At 23.4% G+C, this 24,678-nt stretch overlaps 1 protein-coding gene across 2 annotated transcripts; it reads left to right on the top strand.

The window, feature by feature from the left end:
- Positions 1-554: 554 nt before the first annotated feature.
- LOC129607083 (chloride channel protein 2) lies at positions 555-24,007 on the top strand. 2 transcript variants are annotated; one of them, XM_055517800.1, is made up of 13 exons: positions 555-829; positions 2,830-3,630; positions 19,757-19,864; positions 19,953-20,118; positions 20,189-20,451; positions 20,513-20,669; positions 20,851-21,061; positions 21,175-21,276; positions 21,355-21,589; positions 21,649-22,301; positions 22,368-22,818; positions 22,888-23,121; positions 23,507-24,007. In XM_055517800.1, exons 2-13 carry the CDS (start codon positions 3,292-3,294, stop codon positions 23,789-23,791), a joined length of 3,204 nt encoding a protein of 1,067 aa, XP_055373775.1. In that variant the 5' UTR covers positions 555-829; positions 2,830-3,291; the 3' UTR covers positions 23,792-24,007. The 2 variants fall into 2 exon arrangements, with proteins under 2 accessions (XP_055373775.1, XP_055373776.1); XM_055517801.1 differs by lacking the exons at positions 555-829; positions 2,830-3,630 and adding an exon at positions 11,549-12,348.
- Positions 24,008-24,678: the final 671 nt, after the last annotated feature.

Here is a 24,678-nt window from a genome sequence, read left to right as displayed (position 1 = left end):
ATTATTTTTTGTTATAAGAAAACAAAAATTACAAAATTACAAAATAAAAAGAATTTTTTTCTTTCTTTTTCATTCATTCTTTTTTTTTCATTTTTGCTTTTCTTTTCGCTGCCGTTTGATGATACTTTTTAGTCAAACGATAGATGAGATTAAGATTATCCAGTTAGTATTCGCAAATCTTCTCATCTAATCAACCGGTATAGAACAAATTGCGGTAAAAGAATAAAAATGCATAAGTAGTTATGCGTTCAGTACATACGAGTATAAAATTTTCTGAATGAAAATTCACTTAAAATAAAGTGATTAAAAACGTGTCGTGCCGGGTTTTTAATTTATTTCTATCTCTAAATTCGACCATTTTCATTAAATTTTCTTGGAAATCAAATTCAGAATGGAATAAAAGAAGAAAAATTGGATTTTTGTTTTATTTTTTTTTTTTAGTTTTAATACGGTATTTAGTAAATGGCACTCATGTGATGAAAAAAGAAACAAAAGAAAAAAAACAAAATTAATATTGAACTAAAGTGAAATTTTTAATATTTTAATAGAAAAAAATTAATTATGAGTGTTTATCTTATGATTTATATTTTTTCATTCTCTTTAGTTTATTATGACACATTTTGAAGTAATTATGACATAATGTCATTTACTAATTTAAAATTACGAAAATTATAACTATTTCAATATTATTTTAATTGAAAAAATTTATTTATTTATACGTACTTGACAGGCACAATGTAATAAATTTGACACTTACTAAATATAATGACATACTAAAGAAAATCACATATAGATGTCGTTTTTGTTAGAATATAAATAAAGGATATATGTACATAAATATTAAAATAACCATTGCTTTATTTATGAATTATAAAATTTTATAATATGTACATCTATGTTTGCAACCCTGCATATGTACAGGATTGTACACAAATATAAATATTCTATAAAATTTATTTTATGAGTATGTAACGTACGTAAGGGAGTCAAAATGCAAGAGAAAACGGAAGAAATATGAAAATAAGCGTAAAATGTATGTGTGCGAGAAATATGATTTTGCTGTTCAATAACTCACAATACAACAGTGTCAAATTAAGTTAATTGTTTTAGTCCTGCCATTTCTCTACTCAATATGCGAAAAAACGAATTTATTCCAGTCAAAATAGATTTCTGGATAAGTGTTATCTTTTAATTATTGATATTTAATCATAAATTTTTAATATATCCAGGTTATTTGCGATATTAATGAATTTGAGATTGACGTTGAATAGCTGCTTACGTCAAAAATTTCTTAAAGCATTAAATAAAGAAGTTTATATCAAATAGCCTTATTACGAGTATTTAAAGGTGCCATTGGAAAATCAATGGAATTTATATGTATTTACATTTTTATATATACACATATTTGTGTGTATATTCTTCTTTATATATTATGTGCTTATTTGAATTCCTTTGAATTTCAAATTCTTTAAATTCTTATATAAAAATTTTCGCAATCGCTTAAACTTAATATATGAATACCAACATATTTACAATCTTTAATGAGTTAATATTATAAGTATGTACGAAATATATACATATCTACACATGTAAGAATATAAAATGTAGGTATATATACTTTAAAATAAATTTTCATTTAAAACCTTATAATTTAGTTTATACTTCCGTTCTGTTTCATTATTTATACATTATTTGTACATAGCATTCAAAACTTTATTGTCTTCTACATTCTAGCTACGTATATTATATACGTATAGGTATGATCAATATTTACTAATGTAAAATGTACATAATACAGAAGTTACACATAATAAATCACATTGTCATCACTCATCACATTCTTATATACATACATATCTTAAATATTCTTTTTCGTTTGATTTGATTTAAGACAAAATGTAGCAAAGTTTAAAAACAACAAAAAAAATATGATTTATTTATTAGAATTCATGGCACATACTGTTATAGATTGATCGGTAGCAGTCATTCTACTATACATAGCTTATGTCAGATTCGGTAATGAAAATTTTATTTGAATGTCAAAAAAGTTTGAGTTTTTGATTATATGTATATAATTAGGCTTTAAAACTCATTGTAATATTTTAAATATATAATTGAGAATATGTCCAAAAATTATTTGAAAATGCTGTTGTTTTATAAAGCGAGAAATAAATTAAAAGGAGAACATTACTTTGGAGGGAAGAATTCTTTAAATTAGGCAAAATTAATACAAATTTTTGTTTAACTATCGCCTACAGAGAGGAGATGTGCGAACGCTCAAATGTGAATTTGTTTTGTCATTGAAATAAAGTTTGACGTTTCGATTTAAAAACCAACTAAATTCTACTTCTAGTTGGCCATAACTACTCTGTAAAAAATAATGAAATCGAGACATACATACATAGATATATTTATAATAATTTATGTATTTTTTTTATAAAATTTATTTATATACGTATGAAAATTTTACAAATTCATTGATTGATTTTGAAAAATGTTTTTGCTTCAAGTTGTTTTGCAGGAAAAATTATGTTTGGTATACTTATAAGTATATTTCTTAAGAGTAATTTCTAAATTCACTGCCGTTTTTAGTGTAATGCAATCTAATTTAAAAATTCTTAAATTTTTTACTGAAATAATAAAATTTTTTGCCAATAAATATTATTAACTGATTGTCAACAACACGGCAATATTCATTTAGTTATAAAAAGATCGCACCATAATAAAGCAATGATTATTTTCTTACTGTACATATTTTACAATATACCGTAAATATAATAAATAGTTTGCATACATATAACAATAATAAAATGTGTTATATATTTTAAGAAAATACGCATACATCTCTAAAGAATATAAAAAGTTTTAATATAAAATTAAATAATATACATATACGTATACATATAAGTAAGAGTATAAGCAGAGTGTTATGTGAAAATTAGGTTCATTTATGAATTATGACAATATAATATATTATATTAAATAAAATTTGTGATGCATTCCAAGATGGGGATCGTTAATTTAAGAATAAAAATCTACTATAAAGAAAATATTTTAATTCAAAAAAATTATTAAGTATTTATCAAATGCTTTTACTAAATTTAAAATATTTTTAAAAAAAATTATTTTACACATAATAAAATGTCTTGTAAATTTATATGAAACAATTTTTGATCGTAAATTTATTAAATAATCCTTATAAATATAAAATATAAAAATTTAACTAAGCATAATATACATACATACAAATAAATATAGGGAAATAAGAGATAACACAAAAAAAAAATCAAAATGTCGGAAATGATGGGCTATTTGCCACCAGGATATGAATTAGATCCAATGGAAATTCATAGGGATAGTTTAATAAATGATATTAATAATGATGATAATAATATTGATAATGATGATGTTGAAGATTCAGAATGGGCAGATTTTGAGAAATTTTTAAAAACAATACGACAACGTCGTACAAGTACAACATCTATGGAAGAAGAATTGGAACGTCATCATAGGAAACCAAAAATTCAATCACAAGCATTTTATCCATGTCCACCAGTTAATATATCTGATCGTAGAGATTCAGATTTTTCTGTATCAGATGATGATCCATTCGGATATTTGGACACCCTTGTAAGTTTATTAATTTTAATAAATTTTATGGCATGAGATATAGACCAGCTACACATAGTTAAATTGCATGATAAAAGTTTCTCATACAGCATGGCAATTTCGAAGTAAGAAAATCGCTTTTTCAAAGTTGAATACTTAAATACTCCCAATATGTAAGTATCAGGAATAAAATTTTTAATTAGGATTAAAAATGTTTTCATTATTGAAAAGTAGTCTAGTCATAAATTTAAGTAATATAGAATAAATCAATTTCTCACCGCACAGCATTTTTAGTGTATTAATTTTAAAACTAATGTTTTGAGTTTTGGAAAAATTTACCGGTCATATGCTGCAACAGTAACATAACTCAAAAAATACGATATATTAGTTATTTATACAGAAATTTCTTTCTTGTAAAAAAATTCAAGTTGACTAGGTTGCAAATTGTCGCTAAGAATAAATTATAAAATAATACTATTAGGAGGAAAACATATTAACTCCAAAATTTTCAAATCCGATTTTCTCAGATGTGCAAATTTTGAGTTATGTCAGTTTTACAGAAAGCAAACGATGTGTTCCGAAATTAAAACTTTACTAAGAGAAACGGTAACTTGTAACGAGAAGAAATTACCGAAATTAAATATCTGTTAACGTCAACAAATTGGTTAAATTTTATACTTTTATATTATACGAGTTAACATCTAAGAAGAAAATTGTGCCTAAAAATTTGTTAATATCCACACTTTTTTTTATCTAAGTATAATTTGCCTTACAATTTAAAATTTTGTTTGCGATTTTAACAAAATAAAGGGGGCAAATATTGCATTTATAGAATTATAGTTATAATTTTTACACTGAAAGAACGTAAAAATTATAAAAAATAAAGATTTCGCGGCAAAAACTGTATAATAAGTAAACTGTAAAATATAAGTTTTGTAAGCACTCAAACGGAACCGAATGATTTTTTCCGATTTTATTGATAATGTGCTTAAAAATTCTAAGGATAGTAAAGTTTAGAGTATTCTTTTAATTTTCCAAATCCCTTCTTCCATCCCTTCCAAATAAATTTCTATTATTTCCAAAATTTTTTCGAACATTTTATACCTCAACTTATACAAAGCCTATTATTTTCATTCATACTACCTCAAAATTTATTAATTTCATATATAAATTTTATTTTTAAATTTTAATCGTAAAAATTTTTATTGTATTTACAATGTAATTAAAATTTATTTTATTTAATTTTATTTTCTTTTACCTTTAAAAATAAAATTATTTTTATTTAAAAAAAAAAAATTTCCTCGCACACAAACACATATTTTACATACAAATTTATGTGTTTTCTTCTCTCTGACGCATTTTCATCGAATTCGATTTGTGGGATAACCTTAAATTTTTGTTATTTTTCTTTCGTGCAAAATAATTTTCCTTCTATACAATTTAGGTTAAGTTCATGCACGACATGAAAACTTTTTAATTTATAATGACATCGAATAGACGACATAAAAAAAGAAAAATTAAAATTTTGTGTTTAGAAAAAAAAAACCATAAATATAAATAATTTTTTTTTTTCAAAATTCATAAAAGCATTCTAAAAATAATTCTAATGAGTGTGCGTCCAAATGTGTCCCAAAAAAAAAAAATTTATAATATTAATATTTTGTTTTGTTATTCATTCTTTTTTTCGAAATCATTGTAAAATTACACTTTCGTCAGCAATGGTCATGATCTACATATACATACAAATGCACATATAAGACTTCGAACTCGACCCATTGAAGAATAATGTTGCGATTTGTTATTCTCACATTATTATTTATTTTGCAAAAATCATTAATAAATAAGTAAAAATACAAAGAAATAATTTTAAAAAAAATTTCTTTAAAATAATTTTCTCTCTCTCAAAAAGAAAAAAGAAACAAAAAATTCTCTTTGAAGGCTTATTAAATTAAAAATAAATTGAAATTATTTTTTTGTTGATGAAATGAGAATGTCATTTGAATTTAATTACAAATTTCTATAATTTCTCTCTCACTTTTGTAAAGCAAGCAAAAAAAAAAGCTCTCTCATTTCACTCATTTAAATGTCAATTTTGTTAACAATAAAAAAATTTTTATTACCAATGCAATACTTTTAACGCAAATGATTTATTTAAAGGTAACAACACAGCAAATATGTAGACGCAATTATGCTAAATACAATTAGGAAAATAAATTTTACTATTTAGAGGGCGTAGGAAGTTAATTTTAGTTATTTTGCGTATTTTGTTTTTTATTTTTGTAACAAAACAACTGAGAGTAATTTGAATAAAATGCAGAAGAAATATTTTGTAATCTGTAAAGCGATTTTTTTTGCGGAAAACATTTCCTATAACAATTATACCCTTTTCTTTTTACATCTTAAATAATGAGGCTCTGTCTGCATATACGATAAAATTTAGGAATAAATCTACAATAAAATCTGATGACTTTTCATATATCAAACTAAAACTATTAAAAATTTGAACTAAGAAAATATTTTTTTTTAATTTACATTATTAATGAGAATAATGATTGCTTTTATCATTTGTATTTTATTCGGTTCTTTCTCAGGCAAAGTGACATTAAGTTGTTGGTAAAAAAAATTGTCACATGTTCACAAATTGCACGTCAGAATTCATCTCCACATTCATTACGCCTAAGTGTATGCAATCAAATTTATGTAATTAAAATTCGTTATGATTGTGTTAAAACATAAAAGCATCGGTAGTTCAATAGTAAAATGATCGCCTGCCATTTTGACATAAATTTTCCAACGAACAAAAATATTCCTTATCCCCTTAACAATATATTTTATTTAATTGGGCACTTGAGCACTCCCTTAAAAGAATAAAGTATCTTTATAATTGCAATAAATCGAAAAAATAAAAATATTTTTCTGAAATAAAAAAAAACAAGAAAAAAAAACGAAAAATGAAAGTTGCGGTATTGTTTTTGAAATTTAATCTTTATTCAACAAATAAAATTGAATAATGAAAGAGGAACTTTCTAAATAGATTAAAAACAAAAAGACGAAAATAAAATAAATTAAAATATTTTTTTTTTACTTTTCTTATGTGAAAAGCTTATATTATGAAAACTGCTATAAAACTCAATATTTAAATATCGAAACGTGATACCGTAATATTATTGAATTTTTTTTTTATATATACACAAAAAAAAATGCTAATTTTATCTTCAATTCTGGCTAATTAATTTGCAGTATTCTGTAAATTAATTCTACTTTATACCGGAAGCGAAATATTTCCTTTAATATTGAAAACTTTCTAAATCGTGTATGCAATACCAAATTGACGTTTATACAATTACAGGCACAAACGTGTACGTATACAATTTTGAGAAATTGAATTTTTTATATTTGAAAGTGAAATAAAATGACTACAAATATTAACCCTCAAGTTAAATCGACCCTTAAATATTTAGTATTATAACAATATTTAAATATGGCATCTATGGAAAACAACATGTGATTGCACAAAAAATCAAATGCGTTACAGAAATGTTCTTATTACAACTTTATTATTAAATATCGTTTTTGTGTCCAATCGGGATATAGATTTTTTATTTAGTAACTGTGTTATTTAATAACCGTGTTATTAAATAAAAAATCTATATCCCGTGTAAAAAATCTATAACCGTGTTATTTGAATTGTTCAGCTTTTGAAATTTGTCAAAGAGGTTGGTTGGTTCAGGTAGGTGGTCTTTGGAATTGATTTATATCGGGGTTGTGGGTTGTTGGTTTGAGGGTTGCCGGTGTTGAAGCGGGACCACCCTCTTCTACTACTACTACTACTATTATTCAAATTGTTACTCCATACTCCTATTTCTTAAAATTATTTTTATTATTGATTTAAAAACTGTTTTTCTTAAACTAACTGGTACATTCCGATAGTTTTATATAAGATCATTGGCAAATCATAAAGATGAAGATCATGTAGATCATGGAGGTAAATGTTCTAAAAATTTTGACAAAAAAGGGAGATGTACTGCTCAAGACAAGTCAATACGAATTTTCAATTACATTGGTGATTCAAAGAAAACAATATGACAAAGGGAAATGAAACTAAATTTAAATTTTTAAATATTAAAATAACATTTTTATATATGTAAATTAATTGTAATCGAATACAATGTAAAATATGATGATAAATTTTAAAGCATTTCGTTTTACATATTAATTGTTTTATAGTTTTTATTAAAATTTTAATTTTATTGTAATTAAAAAAATAGGTAATTAAAAACTTTTTTTATTACGACAAACACTGTAATAACGTTGAAATTTTTATATAATTTTGTAATATAATTATAAAATTTCCTAAAAATTTTTTTTTTAAATTTTTTTTTAAATAATTAGCATATACATATTCATAATTAACATTTTAGTAGATTTATTTCAAATTAGCAGGCTTATAATTGTTTATCATGAACTTTCATTTAGCATTATAATAGTTTCTATGATCAGGAAAGGGGTATAATATTCAGAATCGCTTTTAATATTTGTTAATTATTTATGTATATATATGTAAATGCTTACGATTAGAGTAAATTAATTAATATTAAACTGATTATGAAATCATAAAATTTCTTACTCTCGATTAAAGATAATTAAAATGTTCTAATTTTGAATATTATTTTTCTCATTTTTTCAAATTGATTTTTTTATTTTTATGTAGGAGCATATTGTCAAATTTTATTTGTCATATAATTTAATTATGTCAAAATTTTTAAAATGTCGTCAAAATTTGTCACCTTCCAAAATAAAGTGATTGAATTTTGTATACATACGAGTATATTACGTACATATATTATATTCATTCAAATTTTTAGAAAAACGGGAGCAAAATTTTGTTCTCACTTGAAAATGCTATTGTAAATTGCTATTGTAATTTATTCGAATACTCATTATTTTAAATTTTTTTACTCAGTGACTAAAAAAGTGAGATACATATAGAATGAGACCCTTAATTTTAATATAACAATTTATATCAGATTTTTTTTTATTGGTACATAACTAGTTCAACAATTTAGTTCAATATTCAGAACTAGTACAAAGAACATTTATAAATAAAACATTGAAAAAGAAAAAAAAATTTTTTTTTAGTATAAATAAATAATTTACGAATTAATACAAAGGCAAATGATCATTGAAAACATCCTGAAAATATTAACTGAAATAATAATAAATATATAATGTTAATAGAGAAATGTTCATGCAATAATAAACAAAATTTAGAACATACTTTCGAAAATTCGAAATTCAATATCGAATTCATTATATATATATATTAGCTCTTGTTTATAGAGTTTATATATAGAGATGATTATTAATATATATAGAGTTGTACACACAATATATATTACAAATGATGTCATAGTATAACAGATATAGTAGACAGATATGTATAATTGCATTAAATTCTACTACATTTTCGTAATTCAAAATTCAGTACGTACTATTTTTTATTTAGTACATTTTGATAATTTTCAACAAAAAATTCATTTTCGCAAAATTTTTAATTTTACTTCGACTTTTAATTTTAATTAGTTATGAAACTACAAAATAATTAAATTTATAGATATTATTTTTTGCCTGATTTTTTTTATTAAATTTATTTTGATAATTTTTTTTCAAATAGTAAATTTTTTTTGTCAATAATTATGGTACCACTCCAATTTCAAAATGAAGAGCTAACTCTGATAATAATAATAAACAATCTGACATTACTGTTCGAATAAAAGCGATCAAATAAAAAATAATTGTTTTGCCATTCCTTGTTTTTGTTTTATTTTTCAATTAAAAATTCAAACTTATAAGCAAGATAATTTTAAAAATTAAAATTATGAGATTTTGCAGGATATGTATTTAAGTTTCTGTTTTATTACAAAATAAAAAATTCTTCGGTTATTTTAGTCCGAAAACACCTTAGACTTGTTTAATTCAAGTACATATACACGCATTTTTTCATTAATTTTCTCTCCTTTGTACATTTGTTTTTAAATTTTGATCAATAAGAATAAACAAAAGCAAAAAAATATTTTGTCAACTCAGTCTGCTTTACAAACAAAGGAAGAAAAAGAAAGAAAAATAAGGAGAAAATCCCTGAGATTTGACAAAAATCAAAAATAACAACAAAAATAAAAAATTTTCACGAGAATCAAATTAATTTTTTTAAATCAATTAAATTTTGTTTTATGTTGTTTTTTTTTTTGTGAGATATTGAGAAATTAAGAGCATGAAAGATAAAAATGAGAAATGTCATCGATTAAAAGTTTTAATGTGAGAGAAATTTCATTGTATGTAGGTAATAAAAAAAAACAAAAACAAAATTTAAAACTCAATAAAATTAGAAAAGATTAAAAGTTTTTGTTTTTCTTTGTTTTTGTTGTTGCTGTCATTCTTTTTAGTTTTTATTTTTTTTTAATTTTGACTCTATGTTGCTGCTCTTGATTATGCTATAAATTTTATTAAATGTTCTAATTTTTGCATACGATTTATATTATGTGCAAATTTATTATTATATATTTATACATATACATATATGTTTGTATTTACCTAATATATGTATGTTTGTATATAAAAAGAAAATTCTATTTTTTCTAATTTTCACCTTAAATTTAATTTAAAATTTGCCTAAAGTTCATTTTTGAAATTCGAAGAAAAAAGAAAAGCGAGCGGACGGACAATTTTTGTTTTTACGTTATTTCTTTTTTTGTTTTTGTGTATTTTCAATATTTTTTCATCACAATTTTAATTTTTTATTATTGTTTCTTAATTTGAGTTTTTTTTTTTTTTTATTATTCTGTGTATCGTTGTCAATTTGATTCGATCATAAGTTTCGAAACGTTGCAATAATAAAAACGGATATATCGTAAATTGAATTTTCACCTTTCTTTATTAGAAAAATTCTATAATTTAAAAAAAATTGTGGAATATGACAATGCAAATTACACTTTAAATTTAAATTTTGCAAAAATGAGTGGAGAAAAATGTGATCTTAAAATTATTCAAAGTTTTAATTAAAAATTAAAAAAAAGCAAAACAATAAAAAAATAGCAATTTAAATTAAAAACAATAAAATAAAAATAAGAAAAAAATAATACTTTTTTTTTCTTTTGTTTTTTTTTTTTTTTTGTATATGTATATAAAAATAAACATAAAACAGTGCTTTGCCTAGGGACAACAAAGTATCCTTACAAATACAATTGCACAACAAAAAGCAAAAACAAGAAACAAATTTTTTATTTAATTTCAATATATATCTTTCGATTATGTGAGTGTGTGTGTTTTCATAAAATACTTGACAAATTGAAAAAATAAAGTAGAAAAAAAAAATTTTAATTTTATTTTTTATTATAAATAAATCTATTATAAATTGATCTAGTTTCATGGATTTTATTCATAATATAAAAAGCAATTAAAAAAAATTTTTACGGTATAAAATTATTAATTTCTTCAAATTATATAGAAAATTTTGTGGTAGGTTTTACGCTTAAACAAAAAAAAAATTATTTTTAATACACGTTTTTCTATTTTTAAATAAAAAAAAAAAAATAAAATATTTTTTTTATTGTATTTTATACCTACATAATTTATATACAAACATATGTATTAAGTATATAATATCGTAAATTTATTTTTCAAAATTTGTTGTCAAAATCTAGTATAAAAGTATACTGTATAAAAAACATGCCTTATATGATATTTTTTATACAATATTATTGGTGAATTTAATTAAATTATTAGAGAATTAATTTTAAAAACTAAAACATAAAAATTAATAAAATTTTAAAATTGAAATCGAAATTTAAAACAATAAAATTAAAAAAAAAAAAGGATATTAATTAAGGAAGAAAAAATGTTGATATTAAAAAATAGTATTAAATACGGTTTCCGAGGAAAATTCAATTTAAAAAGAGAAATTTTATAATATTTAATTTTTCAATTTAAATTTTATAATTGAAATTTTTAAAAAAATTGTGTAAACGCATAATATTAAAACCCTCAATAGTCACTCTAATAGTCTAATACTCTAGTATATGTATGTATAAAAATTTTGTTTTTATTTAGAATTATATTGTATATGTGTTTCTCAAGTTGAATTTCTCTCAAGAGTCCATCCAATTAAATTCATATATAGGTGCGTTACAAAGAAAATCAAAGCTTTCTTAATTTCTGACGGGATTTTTTTTTTTCATTGCGTTTATTTTGGCCTTTTGACTGCATTCATTATAATTACATCACGTATCCATACAATTTTGATTTGACAATGTACATTCGCTAAAATTAATTATTTTATTTAAACAAAAAAAAAAAAAAAATATTTACCAAAACAAAAAAAAATTTTATTAAATAAAAAATTAAAATTAAAACAAAATCAAATTCTCATTTTGAATGATTGATTACGGAGTTGAAGATGAATATGTTCGGGAATTTCGTTTTGAACCGGAACTTTTATTAACTAAAAAGGATTCAATACGATTACATAAAAGAAAATATGAAGAATCTAAAGCAAAACATCAACAAATCGATTTATTTGATTCGAAGGAAGATATTATAACATCTGATTATTACCAGTCATCCAATACTGGTTGTTCTTCTTCTTCTTCTACTACTGCAAATTTTTCCATTTCTAATGTAAGACGTAAATCTTTGGCTATTGATAAAAGTGAACTTGAAATTGAAATTGAATCTTTTTATTATGTAAGTCTATACTTATTTTATTGTATACCAGAATTGAAAAAAAAAACAAGCAATAAAAAAAAATTTTTTTAATAAAAGGAATGATTTCCATATTTCCCCCCCCCCCCCCCCCCGTTTTTTTGATTTGCGCTTTAATCAATTAATTTTTTATTGTAAAAAAAATGAGAATGAAATTCCAAAATGCTATTATACATATATGCAAGATATATTAAAGTTCTCTTAAAATACGAGAATTTTTAAGCTATAAAACTTTGCAATTCTTACCCCGAAAATTATAACAAAAAATATTTTCTTTTTTAACATGGACAATTTTTTTTATACCTTGTATTTAATTTTTTTTTATGGCACAGTGTGTGTGCATACGTGAATGTTATTGTTTTCACCTGTTTGATTTTTTTCAAAAAAATTATTATATTTTTTTCCTAAGTTTTAATATTCCCTTTTCTTTTCTTTTTTTTTTGACATTTTATTTTTTGCTTAAAAATTTATAATCATTTTTAATTATATATATACACATATATATATATATATGAGCGGCAATTATTTATAATTATGAAATAATAATTATTTAGCCAAAAAAGAAATTAAAATGAATGAATTCAATTGTTCTTATAAGACTGCAATTTATAAAAAATTATTAAATGTGCCTTATAAGGATCTTATTTTGTATTATTAAAATTGATTTTGTGAGATAATTATTTTATTAAATTTGAGTTTAAGTATATTTTCTCTCTTTCATAATATGAAATTAAAAGGTACTAATTAGGTACTATTTTTTCCTATTGAATTTAAAAAGCGAGGATCGCATGAGGCGTTGAAAATATTTCGAGATCGATACGAAGTTTAATCTCATTATTTACAAAAGTTGAAACAGTGTGTTTAAATTAGTGAAGTTTGACACTTCTTGCGACTGTCGCTTACACAATAATGTGAAATGTCAATCAATGAAGCAGTGAATCCAGCTTAAAGAAATTGAAATAGTGGCCAAGGAGAGTAAAATAGCTCATGAATTAGTTATTACTCAATTAAAATCTCATATTGCAATTAATTCTTATATTTATTGTGTAATCGTAACTTTTGTGTTTTAATCTAAAATAAATGAAATTAAGGAAACTTATATTAAGAATTAAGCCTGCTTGTGTACTTCAAGTTTCAATAATTTCCTTTTTCATATATTTATTTACGCATAGGTGCGCACCTTATTTTTTAGTAAATAAAAATTAAAACAAATAAAAATATTTTATTGGCTTTTATTTTTAAAATTATCGCATGAAAAAATAAATATTTATTTTCCAAATATAGTAATTTTCTATCATAATTTTGTATAATAAAAATAAATACGAGAGAACTTTGTCAATATTATGAAAGAACTTAAGAAAATTTGCTGTAAAAACTGTAGTGTAAAAATTGTTTGTTGTCTGAATTTAACCAATTTTATAATTAAAAATTTTAATTAAAATTTTATATCGTTAGTTAGCTTTATAAAGAAATCGAATTTGGATTCTTGTGAAAATATTGAATATGAACTTTTAGATGTTCATGAAAATTTTATTCTGCTTCATTAATTTCATTCCTCCATACTCTCTGAATTTTCGAATTCGAACATAAAGGAATTTTACTAAAATAATATGCCCATAAACTTTGTAGCCGTGTAGTATCACTGTCGCATCATAATACGAATAGTTTGACATTTTTGAATCCTTCTATAGTTTCAAGTACTAAATTTAAAATATTTTTAAATAACTTGAAATCTCACTCAACTATTTTAAAAAATTTCCAAATTATTCATTCTTCTAAAATAAATAATTGAAATTTTATTTAAATGACTTTAAATAATAAATTAAATCTTAATGCAAATTTAAATATCATAAAAAGAAACTTGGGAGAAAATAATATTCATGATTCGTAAATATTTACGATAAAAAGCATAAAATTAAAAAAAAAAACTCTTTTTATCGCAGTTCTCTTAAAAAGAAACACTCTTAAAAATTTTCCAAAACTAAATGGTGTTTAAATTCATGTGCTAAAACAATCTTCCAATATTTTTATTGTATTATGATTTAGTTACTTAATTAAAAAAAAAATAAGCTCAGCGCCAACAGGTCATTCCTCCTGAAGGTCAAAATTTTTATAAATTTTTTCTTAGTTTTTACTTTTTTCCCTCTTTTTTTCGTGTATAGTTTTTATTTTCATTTGTAATTTATTTACTTATCTTTTATCTTTGTGTATTATCTATTTAATTTTGCAAAAAGAAAGCAAAGTTCTTATGATAACAAGTGAGGTTATTTACAGGGGTTTAAGGTTTAATAATTCAATAAAAAATTGAAAAAATTGATATTGTTTTCCTGTTTTTTTAAACAATGTAAATAAATAAAATAAATATTTTTTTTTTTAATTTATTTATTTATTAAAGTAATAGTAAAGTTGAATGTTAGGTGGATAATGACTTGACTACTTTTAAATGAAACTGAAATTTTGTAAAGGAAACAAATATTATAGTTTTGACAAATATTTTAATAAAAAAATTGCATACTTTTAGGATCAGTTTTTATTTCATTATTTTGAAAGTTTGGGTTTTATGCCATAATTACTCGCTTTAAACGATTAAACAGCATTATACATATGACTGCAAAACAGATTGTAAAATTTTAATTGAATATTTTTCAATTAAAATTTTACAATCTGTCAAAATATTAATTGAAACTGTTTTTTTATAATATTTTAAAAATTTCCCAAAAAAGCTGCACTCTATTCTCACTTTTTAAACAGAGTTTCAAAAGATTTAAAGAAAAAAGCGCAAACACGTGAATGTCAGGATCTCTTTGCTATTGACAGACACTGGTTTTGTTCTGAATCAATCTGAAATTCAATGTTGTTCTTTATTTCGTAATTATAATTAATAACTTAGAAAAAAGGGTGGACACGTTCTGGTGTTAAAACTGTCGGGAGATGATTCCTTTGAGTTTTTTAAAAGAAAAAATCGTATGCGTGGAGAGCGCTTCAACTTTTAAGAAGTTAAGTTAAATAAGAAAATAACGGTTTTTTAATATTGTTACCTGATGAATGGCGGAAAAGACAACTCGCAAACACGAATTGTCATTCGGGTTACGAGAAGATTTCAGCTGTAGAAAGTAAATTTTAATTATTAAATATTTAAATAATCATATTGATGCAGGTTTCAAAATTAATTGAGATAATATAAGAATTTCAATGAAACTAAGAAAGTTTTTTATGAGATTTAAAATATGAAAACTTTACTATAACACACTCTCTCTTTCTCTCTTTTTCACGACATTTTATTTCAGATTACTCTAACAATGAAAATAAATTTACGTTCACAAATTTTAATGCAAAAAAATTTTATAAAATCATAAATGGTTTTATAAAATAATAAAACCCTTAATGTACAGCTACATTGTTACTGCCAAAAACCATTTCGCATAAATTTAACCCATTAATACATACAAGAATAGGTTTTATGAATGCGATGAATGCCCCTGAATATATTATGCTCTTGTCATTCTGGCAATGACATCAAACATAAACTCAAAAATATTTAGTAAAATGTTTTTTTGTTTTGTTTTTTTAATATTATTTTTATATTGTGCCTAAAATATTAAGTAAAAAAGAAAATTTTTATTTTAAAATTTTAAAATTATAAAGAATTTTATTATTATAATCATTCCCGTATGGCATTCAATATTTTTATTCAAAGTTCAAAATCTCAAGTATAAAAAAAAAACAATTAAAAAGATAAATTGAAAAATAAAAAACAAAAATTTGCGAACAAATTCGTGTAACAATAAATTAAAAAGGGAAAATTTGAAAAAAAAAAAAATTTTTAAGTAAACAACAATATTTTCAAGGTAAAGTCTGTAAAAGCCCTGCCAAAAAATTCTTAATTTTTATGTTCGAACATTTGTCTCTATCTTTATAGTTATACATAGCTATGTGTAGTATTTAAAGCCAATTTATTGTATTGTAATTTTTCGCCAAATTGTCACACTTTTATATATACATATATGTGTGTGTGTATTTGTGCATTATATAGCTAGATCGTTTGTTTTTTCATTTTGACGTAAAATATCAAGAACTCAAATTTCAGTTTCAGCTAACCTTTCAAAAATATTTAGATCTATTCATTGGCGCATAAAATAAATAAGACCCTTACAATAATCTATTTTTTTTGGGAACTGATTTAAGAGATTTAAAATTTCAATGATTTCTTAGAAGAATGTCAATGTAGAGGAAATATTTGTTGCCTTAATAATTTTCATATTACAGTAAATTTTTAACATTTTCATGTAAACGGTATTCACACCATTTAATTGGTATGAATAACGCTACTCAAATCGTCCAAAATTTGTTTTGAAAAAAAGATGCCGATTTACCCAACTCACGCAAATTATTTTATTACCATTTTGTGGTTCACTTCAGTTTGGTGACTGACTTTTCTCTTCAAAAATTAAGTTCACTTCGGCCATCGTTTCCGTGCTACAATTATTAAAGAATTTATTTTTGATAATATGGATGATATAAATCCATTGTCGAATATGAATTCGAAAATAATATGAATTCCTAGTAGGAAATTATACGCTTTATGAATATTGAGAGGTGTCTCAATTATTTTATATTAGATCACGTAAAGTTTTTAATTTATACTGCAGCTATTGTTTTTTGTAACCAACATATTTCATGTTACTCATGCTATATACCAAGCAATGTGATCCATGCTGTACAACGCTTGAAAATTTGGTCAAAAATTGAAAAATCAATCAAGAAGAGTCACAGCGTCTGTATTCCTTAAATTTTTATGCCTTTTTCTTGACTTTTGGATAAATACAAAATATTTTCAAAAATATTTTATTATCTGTGTTACTTACAATTTCAAGCTCTACCCTACTTACAGAAACCTGGAGTATATTACGTTTTTAGAATAACAAATGCTGTTTAGAAGAAGAATTCATCATTATTTATAAAATCATTAAGTTTGTCAAGTACCAATATTTTGTTTGCATTTCACTTAATGTTACTTAATTTTCGCAAAAATTACTTAGGCAAGCATTTAAATTGTTCTGAACACATATAGAAAAAACAAAGATATCTTAGAATTGACCGGTAACAAAAAAAAAACAATATTCGAAAATTTTCACAATAAAAATAAAAATTGAAATTTACAGTGACAATAAAAACGCCACCAGACAGAATAAAAGAAAAATTTTATTTAATTTTTTTTCTCTTTTTATTGGTTCAGCTACGCGAAGATCAAAATCAAAAAATCTATGAAAATAATAAAAAAAAACTTTTAAAAATAAATTTTAAGTTGCGTTATAAAATTTTTTTTTTTTTCATTTTTGTCTTTTTAATATTTTGACTGTGAAAATTTTTTTTTTCATCCTCAATTATAATTTAAAAAATTTTTTTTTAAAATATTAAAATTTATTGTTTTTCACAATGCTGTGCCTTTACGTATGTATTCAAGTAAAGTCAACGTTCTTAAAACAATAGACATTAAAAAAAGAGACAGCAATTTCGAAAGTCAATTAAATTTCATTTAAATTAAATTACTTATTGATTCTGAAATTTAATATTGAAATTATGAAAAGCTTATAATTTAATTTTAAATTTTTGGCAAATCGATTATTTGGCAAATTTAGAAAATTTGCGAATTATTGCGTTCTTTCTGTAGATTGTGCTGTAATGAACTGCGGATAAATAAATATTTTGATTTAGAGAGAATTCTGAAAAATGAGTAAAATATTTCTCAATACAATATTGCATTTGAAATTGCTATCAACGTCCATTCCCTCTCATCTATTAATACATTTATGACATAACATTCTATACTATATGACATTTGGCTGAGTGACATTTATCAAAAAAAAAGAGACAAAAATTTGATATTATCACAATGCCGAAGGTATGGCATTGGTGCAATTGATTTGAGCCGATGCTAGGTGAAGAGCACTTGACTCTTTTTCTCTCTCTCTCTCTCAAAAAATTAAAATAAATTTAACTTTAGAAAGGAAGTTTTTATAAAATGTCAAATTAATTATTGGTTTTTAAACAATTACATATTACTTTTGTCAAAAACATGTCCGCTTCATTTATACAAAGAAACGAATATGTTCGCTCATAAACGACGACGAAACTTGCATTTAAAATTTGATATGCATTTGTAGTGGTAATTTGCGCTTGTATTTTAATGTTTTCAAATAAGAAAGCTCAAATTCAAATAAAAGGATACAAAAAATTGCATATATTTAGGATTAAAAGCACAATTTATTTAAACTACTTATAATATTTAAAAAAATAGAAAGTAAAATTAAATTGTTTGTTAACCACTTTGTTTCTAAATTAGAAGGACAAATTATTTTGTGGGCGTGTTACGTATATACGTACCACCGTGTGTGCGTAGTAACGAAAAAATAAAAATAAAATATTTTTTTATTAAATAAAAATTAATTTTCAAATTTTTTCTATGTCAAATATTTTTATTTCGCTGCAGTATTTGTAGCGAAACAAAAACGGAAAGATATTTTGAAGTTGCCGCTTTTCAAATCGGTTATTGTAGATCAAAAAATTATTACTCTGTCAATTGAAATAATTCGGAGATTATTTTTAAATAAACGGAAAGGGTTTTTATTGTTTTTTATTATTTTAATTTTTTATTGCAATTGGCAACCATAAAATATTTTTTATAGTTATCTACACACACGTAATTTTTCATTTATTTTGTCACGGGATCGCTCTTCAAATAAAAATATATTTTAAAATTTCTATTAATTTGTACGAATAATAAAATAAATATAAAGGACATTTAAAATTAAAAAATGCAATTCTACGTTTTTTAAAATTGAAAAACTTATTAAATAAAATATTTCTATGTTTTTGTGTATTTTTCTTTTTCACACACATATTAGTTAAATCTCATAATTTATTCGTTTTTAAAAAAATTTACAAGAAAAAAATTATTTAGTATATATATATATAATATGTGCACAGGGATTTCTAATCAGGAAATTTACAACGCAATACTCAATACAAGTATATTGTTTGAAATTTTCGGCCGCAAATTTATATTATTCAACATATTTCTTTTATAATATTGGGATCCCATATTAATTGTTCGTACACCTGACAAGAATACTTTAATTTGTAAGTACAATCCTTCATCTTTGCTCGAAAATTTTTTAGTTTTTTTTTTCTTTGATTATTATTTTATTAATATTTTCATAATCCAAAAATTATTTTAAAAACATTGCATGGTCACGCATGAACATTTTTGTTATTAATTAATTTTTTTTTATTTCAAAATTTTCCATTTTTTCTCTATGTGAAAATTAAATTTTGTAAATTATTCTCTTTCTATATAAATTTTTTTTTAAATTTTTACCATATTTTATAGATGTATGGTCGCTATACCAAAGACCTAGGAGAATACGCCAAAGATGAAGCAAGAAAACTCAAATTGCTTGAAAAAAGAAGAAAAAAAGAAGACAAACTCCGAAACAAGGTATTATTTTTCTTCTAATTCTCAACATTAAATAGTTTTTCATAAAAATTCATAAATATAAAGTAGTAGTGGTGGGATTTCATTTCAGGAATTATTAGGAAAAAGACACGGCAGATTATTCAAAGTTTTATCATGGATTTGGAAGCATACATTTGCCCGTTTAGGGGAGGATTGGGTATTTTTAGCACTTTTAGGTATTATAATGGCTTTATTATCATTTATAATGGACAAAGGAATATCAATATGCACAAATGGTAAATATTTATTTATTAAATGATTTAATTATATTTAATTTATTTATTTTTGAATTTTTAATAATTTTAGCAAGAGTATGGTTATACAGAGATTTAACAAATCATATAGTAACACAATATTTTGCATGGATATCGTTACCAGTTGCTTTAATACTTTTTTCAGCTGGTTTTGTTCATTTGGTGGCACCACAAAGTATAGGCTCAGGTATACCTGAAATGAAAACAATTTTAAGAGGTGTTGCTCTTAAAGAATATTTAACATTCAAGACTTTAGTAGCTAAGGTTATTGGTTTAACAGCTACACTTGGTAGTGGCATGCCATTAGGAAAAGAGGTATATAATAAATTTAATATTTAATTTAATTTTTAATTTAATTTTTTTTTGTATTTTGTAGGGTCCTTTTGTACATATAGCTAGTATAGTTGCTCAATTACTTTCTAAGTTGATTACCTCATTCCAAGGAATTTACGAAAATGAATCTCGTAATTCCGAAATGTTAGCTGCAGCTTGTGCAGTTGGTGTTGGTGCATGTTTTGCAGCACCAGTTGGTGGTAAGTGATATTTAAAAAAATTACATTTAATAACAATAAAATTTTAAACTCACATTAAAAATTCATAAAAAAAAATATTATTCACGAAGCACCGCGCCATCTTTAAGCATTTCTTCTACTATGGTGTAAAATTTTTTTTTAGTTTAATTTTGTTAATTAAGTTTAATTTTCTGACCTCTAGGTGTACTTTTTAGCATTGAAGTAACCACAACATATTTTGCGGTTCGTAATTATTGGCGTGGTTTTTTTGCTGCAGTATGTGGAGCAACTGTTTTTCGTTTACTAGCAGTTTGGTTTCAAAACGCTGACACTGTAAGAGCATTTTTCTTGACAAGTTTCACTGCAGATTTTCCATTTGATCCACAAGAATTGTTCGTGTATGCATTAATGGGGTAAGTAAAAAGAAATTATTGTGAATACAAGAAATTTTCTGTTAAAAATGCCCAAATATGTGTAAAGCGCCCGTATTAGTTATAATTTTATCTAATTAAATTTAATTTTACAGAGTGATATGCGGTCTGGGTGGAGCATTATATGTATGGGTTCATAGACATTACGTCTTATTTATGCGATCCAATAAAAAAATGAACAAATTCTTACAAAAAAAGTAAATACCAACAACTTTCTTTTCAACTTTATGTCTTATACACAATTTTTAATTTATAAACGCATTGTTTTATTTTAGCCGCTTTTTATATCCTGGTATAATAGCTTTAATAGTTTCTACTATAACATTTCCTTTATTTACTGGACAATTTATTGCTGGTGAGCTCAGTACACATGAACAGGTTACACAACTTTTTACAAATTTTACGTGGACACGACCTGATCTCACTATTGAACAAACGGAAGTTGTTAGTAATTGGATGACTCCATATACAGATGTTTTCATAAATTTAGCATGTTACGTTGTATTTACGGTAAGAAGTAATTTATTTATCTATTTTACAGATTAAATTTAAATAACTATTTTTTTCAGTTCTTTTTTTCAATTATTGCATCAACTATTCCTGTACCATCAGGTATTTTTATACCAGTTTTTAAGATTGGTGCAGGTATTGGTCGTTTAGTTGGTGAAGGAATGCATACATGGTTTCCAAGTGGCGTCCGTTATGGTGGTAGATTATCAGCAATTATACCTGGTGGATATGCTGTTGTCGGTGCAGCAGCATTTTCTGGTGCTGTTACTCATACAGTATCTGTAGCTGTGATAGTATTCGAAATGACAGGACAAATTACACATGTTGTACCTGTTATGATAGCTGTGTTAATATCAAATGCAATTGCTGCACTTCTACAACCATCTATGTATGACAGTATTATATTAATTAAGAAATTACCATATCTTCCCGATTTATTACCATCATCATCCGCAATGTATAGTATTTATGTTGAAGATTTTATGGTGCGTGATTTACAATATATTTGGCAAAATATTAGCTATCAAAAATTAAAAGAAATATTAAAATCTAATAAAGCATTAAGAAGTTTACCATTAGTTGATAATCCAGAGAATATGATACTTTTAGGATCTGTTCAAAGATATGAATTAATTAAAATGATTGATAAACATATTGGTCGTGAAAAACGTATGGAAGTTGCTCAAAAATGGAAAAAAGAAGCTGAAGAAAGGTAATTATTATAACACTTAATATAGCTATGAAGTTAGAACTGGAAAAAAATTTTATTTTATTGTAGAATTGCTCGAGAAGAAGAAGAACGTATTAAAAAAGAACAAGAAGAAGCTGCTAAAATACGTAGACCGTCACGTTTTGAAGTTTTACCAGCACCAGATATTTTAGCATTACGGCAACAATTTTCAAATGATGAAACAAAAAGTTTAGAAAAAACAAACAGTTCTAATGCATTAACCATTTCTCAACCAAAAAAATCAATTCTGAAGAAAACAAATTCATTTAATTTGAAAGGTTTACATACACCAAGTAGCCCAACAATGACACCATATACAACAATTACTGGAAATACAGAATATCGTATTCGTTCAGCATTTGAAGCAATTTTCAGGAAAGCTGCTACATTACAAGATGTTAATCCACCAGATTCACAAAATGCTTCACAGGGTAATTTAACTGGAAATGAACATCATACAATTCATCATACACCATCGATTTCGAAAAAAGTTCAATTGGTAAGACTAACAATTATATTATTGTGAATTCAGTAACAATTTTACAATTTTTGTAAATTTTTTTTATAGCCGAGAGAACGTGTCATTGATATGTCACCGGAAGATCAAAAAATTTGGGAAATGGAAGAAATGTTAAAACCAATTGATTTGGAAGCAGCCCATGTTAATATTGATCCTTCACCATTCCAATTAGTTGAACGTACATCTATTCTAAAAGTTCATTCACTTTTCTCAATGGTCGGAATAAATCATGCTTATGTAACTAAAATTGGACGTTTAGTAGGTGTTGTTGGATTGAAAGAGGTAAATGATAATACCGATGGTGGTACACACGCAAAATTTAAAATGTCATGCCTTAAAAATTCCTACATTCCGTTCATCTTCAAATGAAGATTTTTTGAATTTTTTCATATTTTTTTTGCATACGTTTTGGCGTTATAATTTTTACTGAGAAACAAAAAAAAACACTCAAATAAAAAAAAAAGGTTGTTGTCTTAAATAAGAAAATGAGTGCAAATTCAATTTTAAATATTTTCAATACAAAATAATTTGAGAAAAATTTAAAAAGAAAAATTTTTCAATATTTTCTGAATTATTTAATTGTTCAATTACAATCATATATTATGTACATACTTATATATTTAGTATTTGACTAATTTTAATTAATATTTTTAATTATATTTTTTAGCTTCGTAAGGCTATTGAAGACATTAATAGTAATAATTTTACAATACAAAGTGCATTACCATTACCAATTGAAATAGAAACAGATGCAGAAGGACAAAAAAATTCAAAATTATTGGAACCATTATTAATGACTCCACCACCATTATTACAACCAAAAAATAGTGATAAACAAGTGAATCTAACAATAACATCAATGGATTCAGCATTATCAAATTCAGAAAATTGTTCGGATATTGAATTAGATAGTTTAAATAATGCAAAAAATAATAATAATAATAAAACATAAAAAAAATTTAATAATATAGTATACATATGTATTAAACATATATCTATATACATATATATTTTTATGTATTTTAAGAAATTGTAATATAATTTTAATTATATAAATTATTAAGTATAATATTATATATTATTTTAATATAATTATGCAAAATAAAAAAAAAATTATAATAAAATTTAGTTTTAAGTAAAATATTTCATAGTTTAAGTAGGAATTTTAAGAAAATTTAGTTTAAAACAAAAAATTATTAAGACAATAGAAAATTTTTGTGGATTTGAAATCTAAAAAAAATATTTATATTTATTTTATGTAGAGCTATTTAATTATTATTGTTTTTATTATCAACACTGTTATCATTAATATTATTATTATTATGTTATATAATATTCCAATGGTGCCTTAACAAGTGTATTGTATTTAAATTAATTGGCGGAGTAGAGAATTTTCATACAAATTTTTTATAATTTTTGTTCAATATTTGAAAACAAGAATTATAATTATATATTTTGTAAAGAAAATAGAAAAATCAAATTAAAATTTTATATAGAGAAATTGATAATGAAAATAATAATATTAATAAATTTATTTTTAAACATTTATATATTTTTATATACATAAACTGAAAAAGTGCATTAAATTTTTATTATATATAAATGTATAATGGTTGTAAAATTTTTACAACATATTACTTTCGAATCAAATTACATAGTATTATAAATAAATTAATTAGTCCTTTTTTGTTTTTTAGGTTAAAAAGAACCTATTATAATTGTGTTAATTTTTGTTTTCGATTTAATTAATCGGCTCAAATTTTTAATTATACATGTAGATATTTTAATTTTAAAATTCTAATATTATACATTAGAATTATTATTGTAATTATTCAGAAT

This window comes from Condylostylus longicornis, unplaced genomic scaffold (genome assembly GCF_029603195.1).
Source record: "Condylostylus longicornis isolate FDR11 unplaced genomic scaffold, ASM2960319v2 ptg000026l, whole genome shotgun sequence".
NCBI lineage: Eukaryota > Metazoa > Arthropoda > Insecta > Diptera > Dolichopodidae > Condylostylus > Condylostylus longicornis.
Note: the sequence above shows the minus strand (reverse complement) of the source record. Positions and strands in the feature narration are given on the sequence as shown.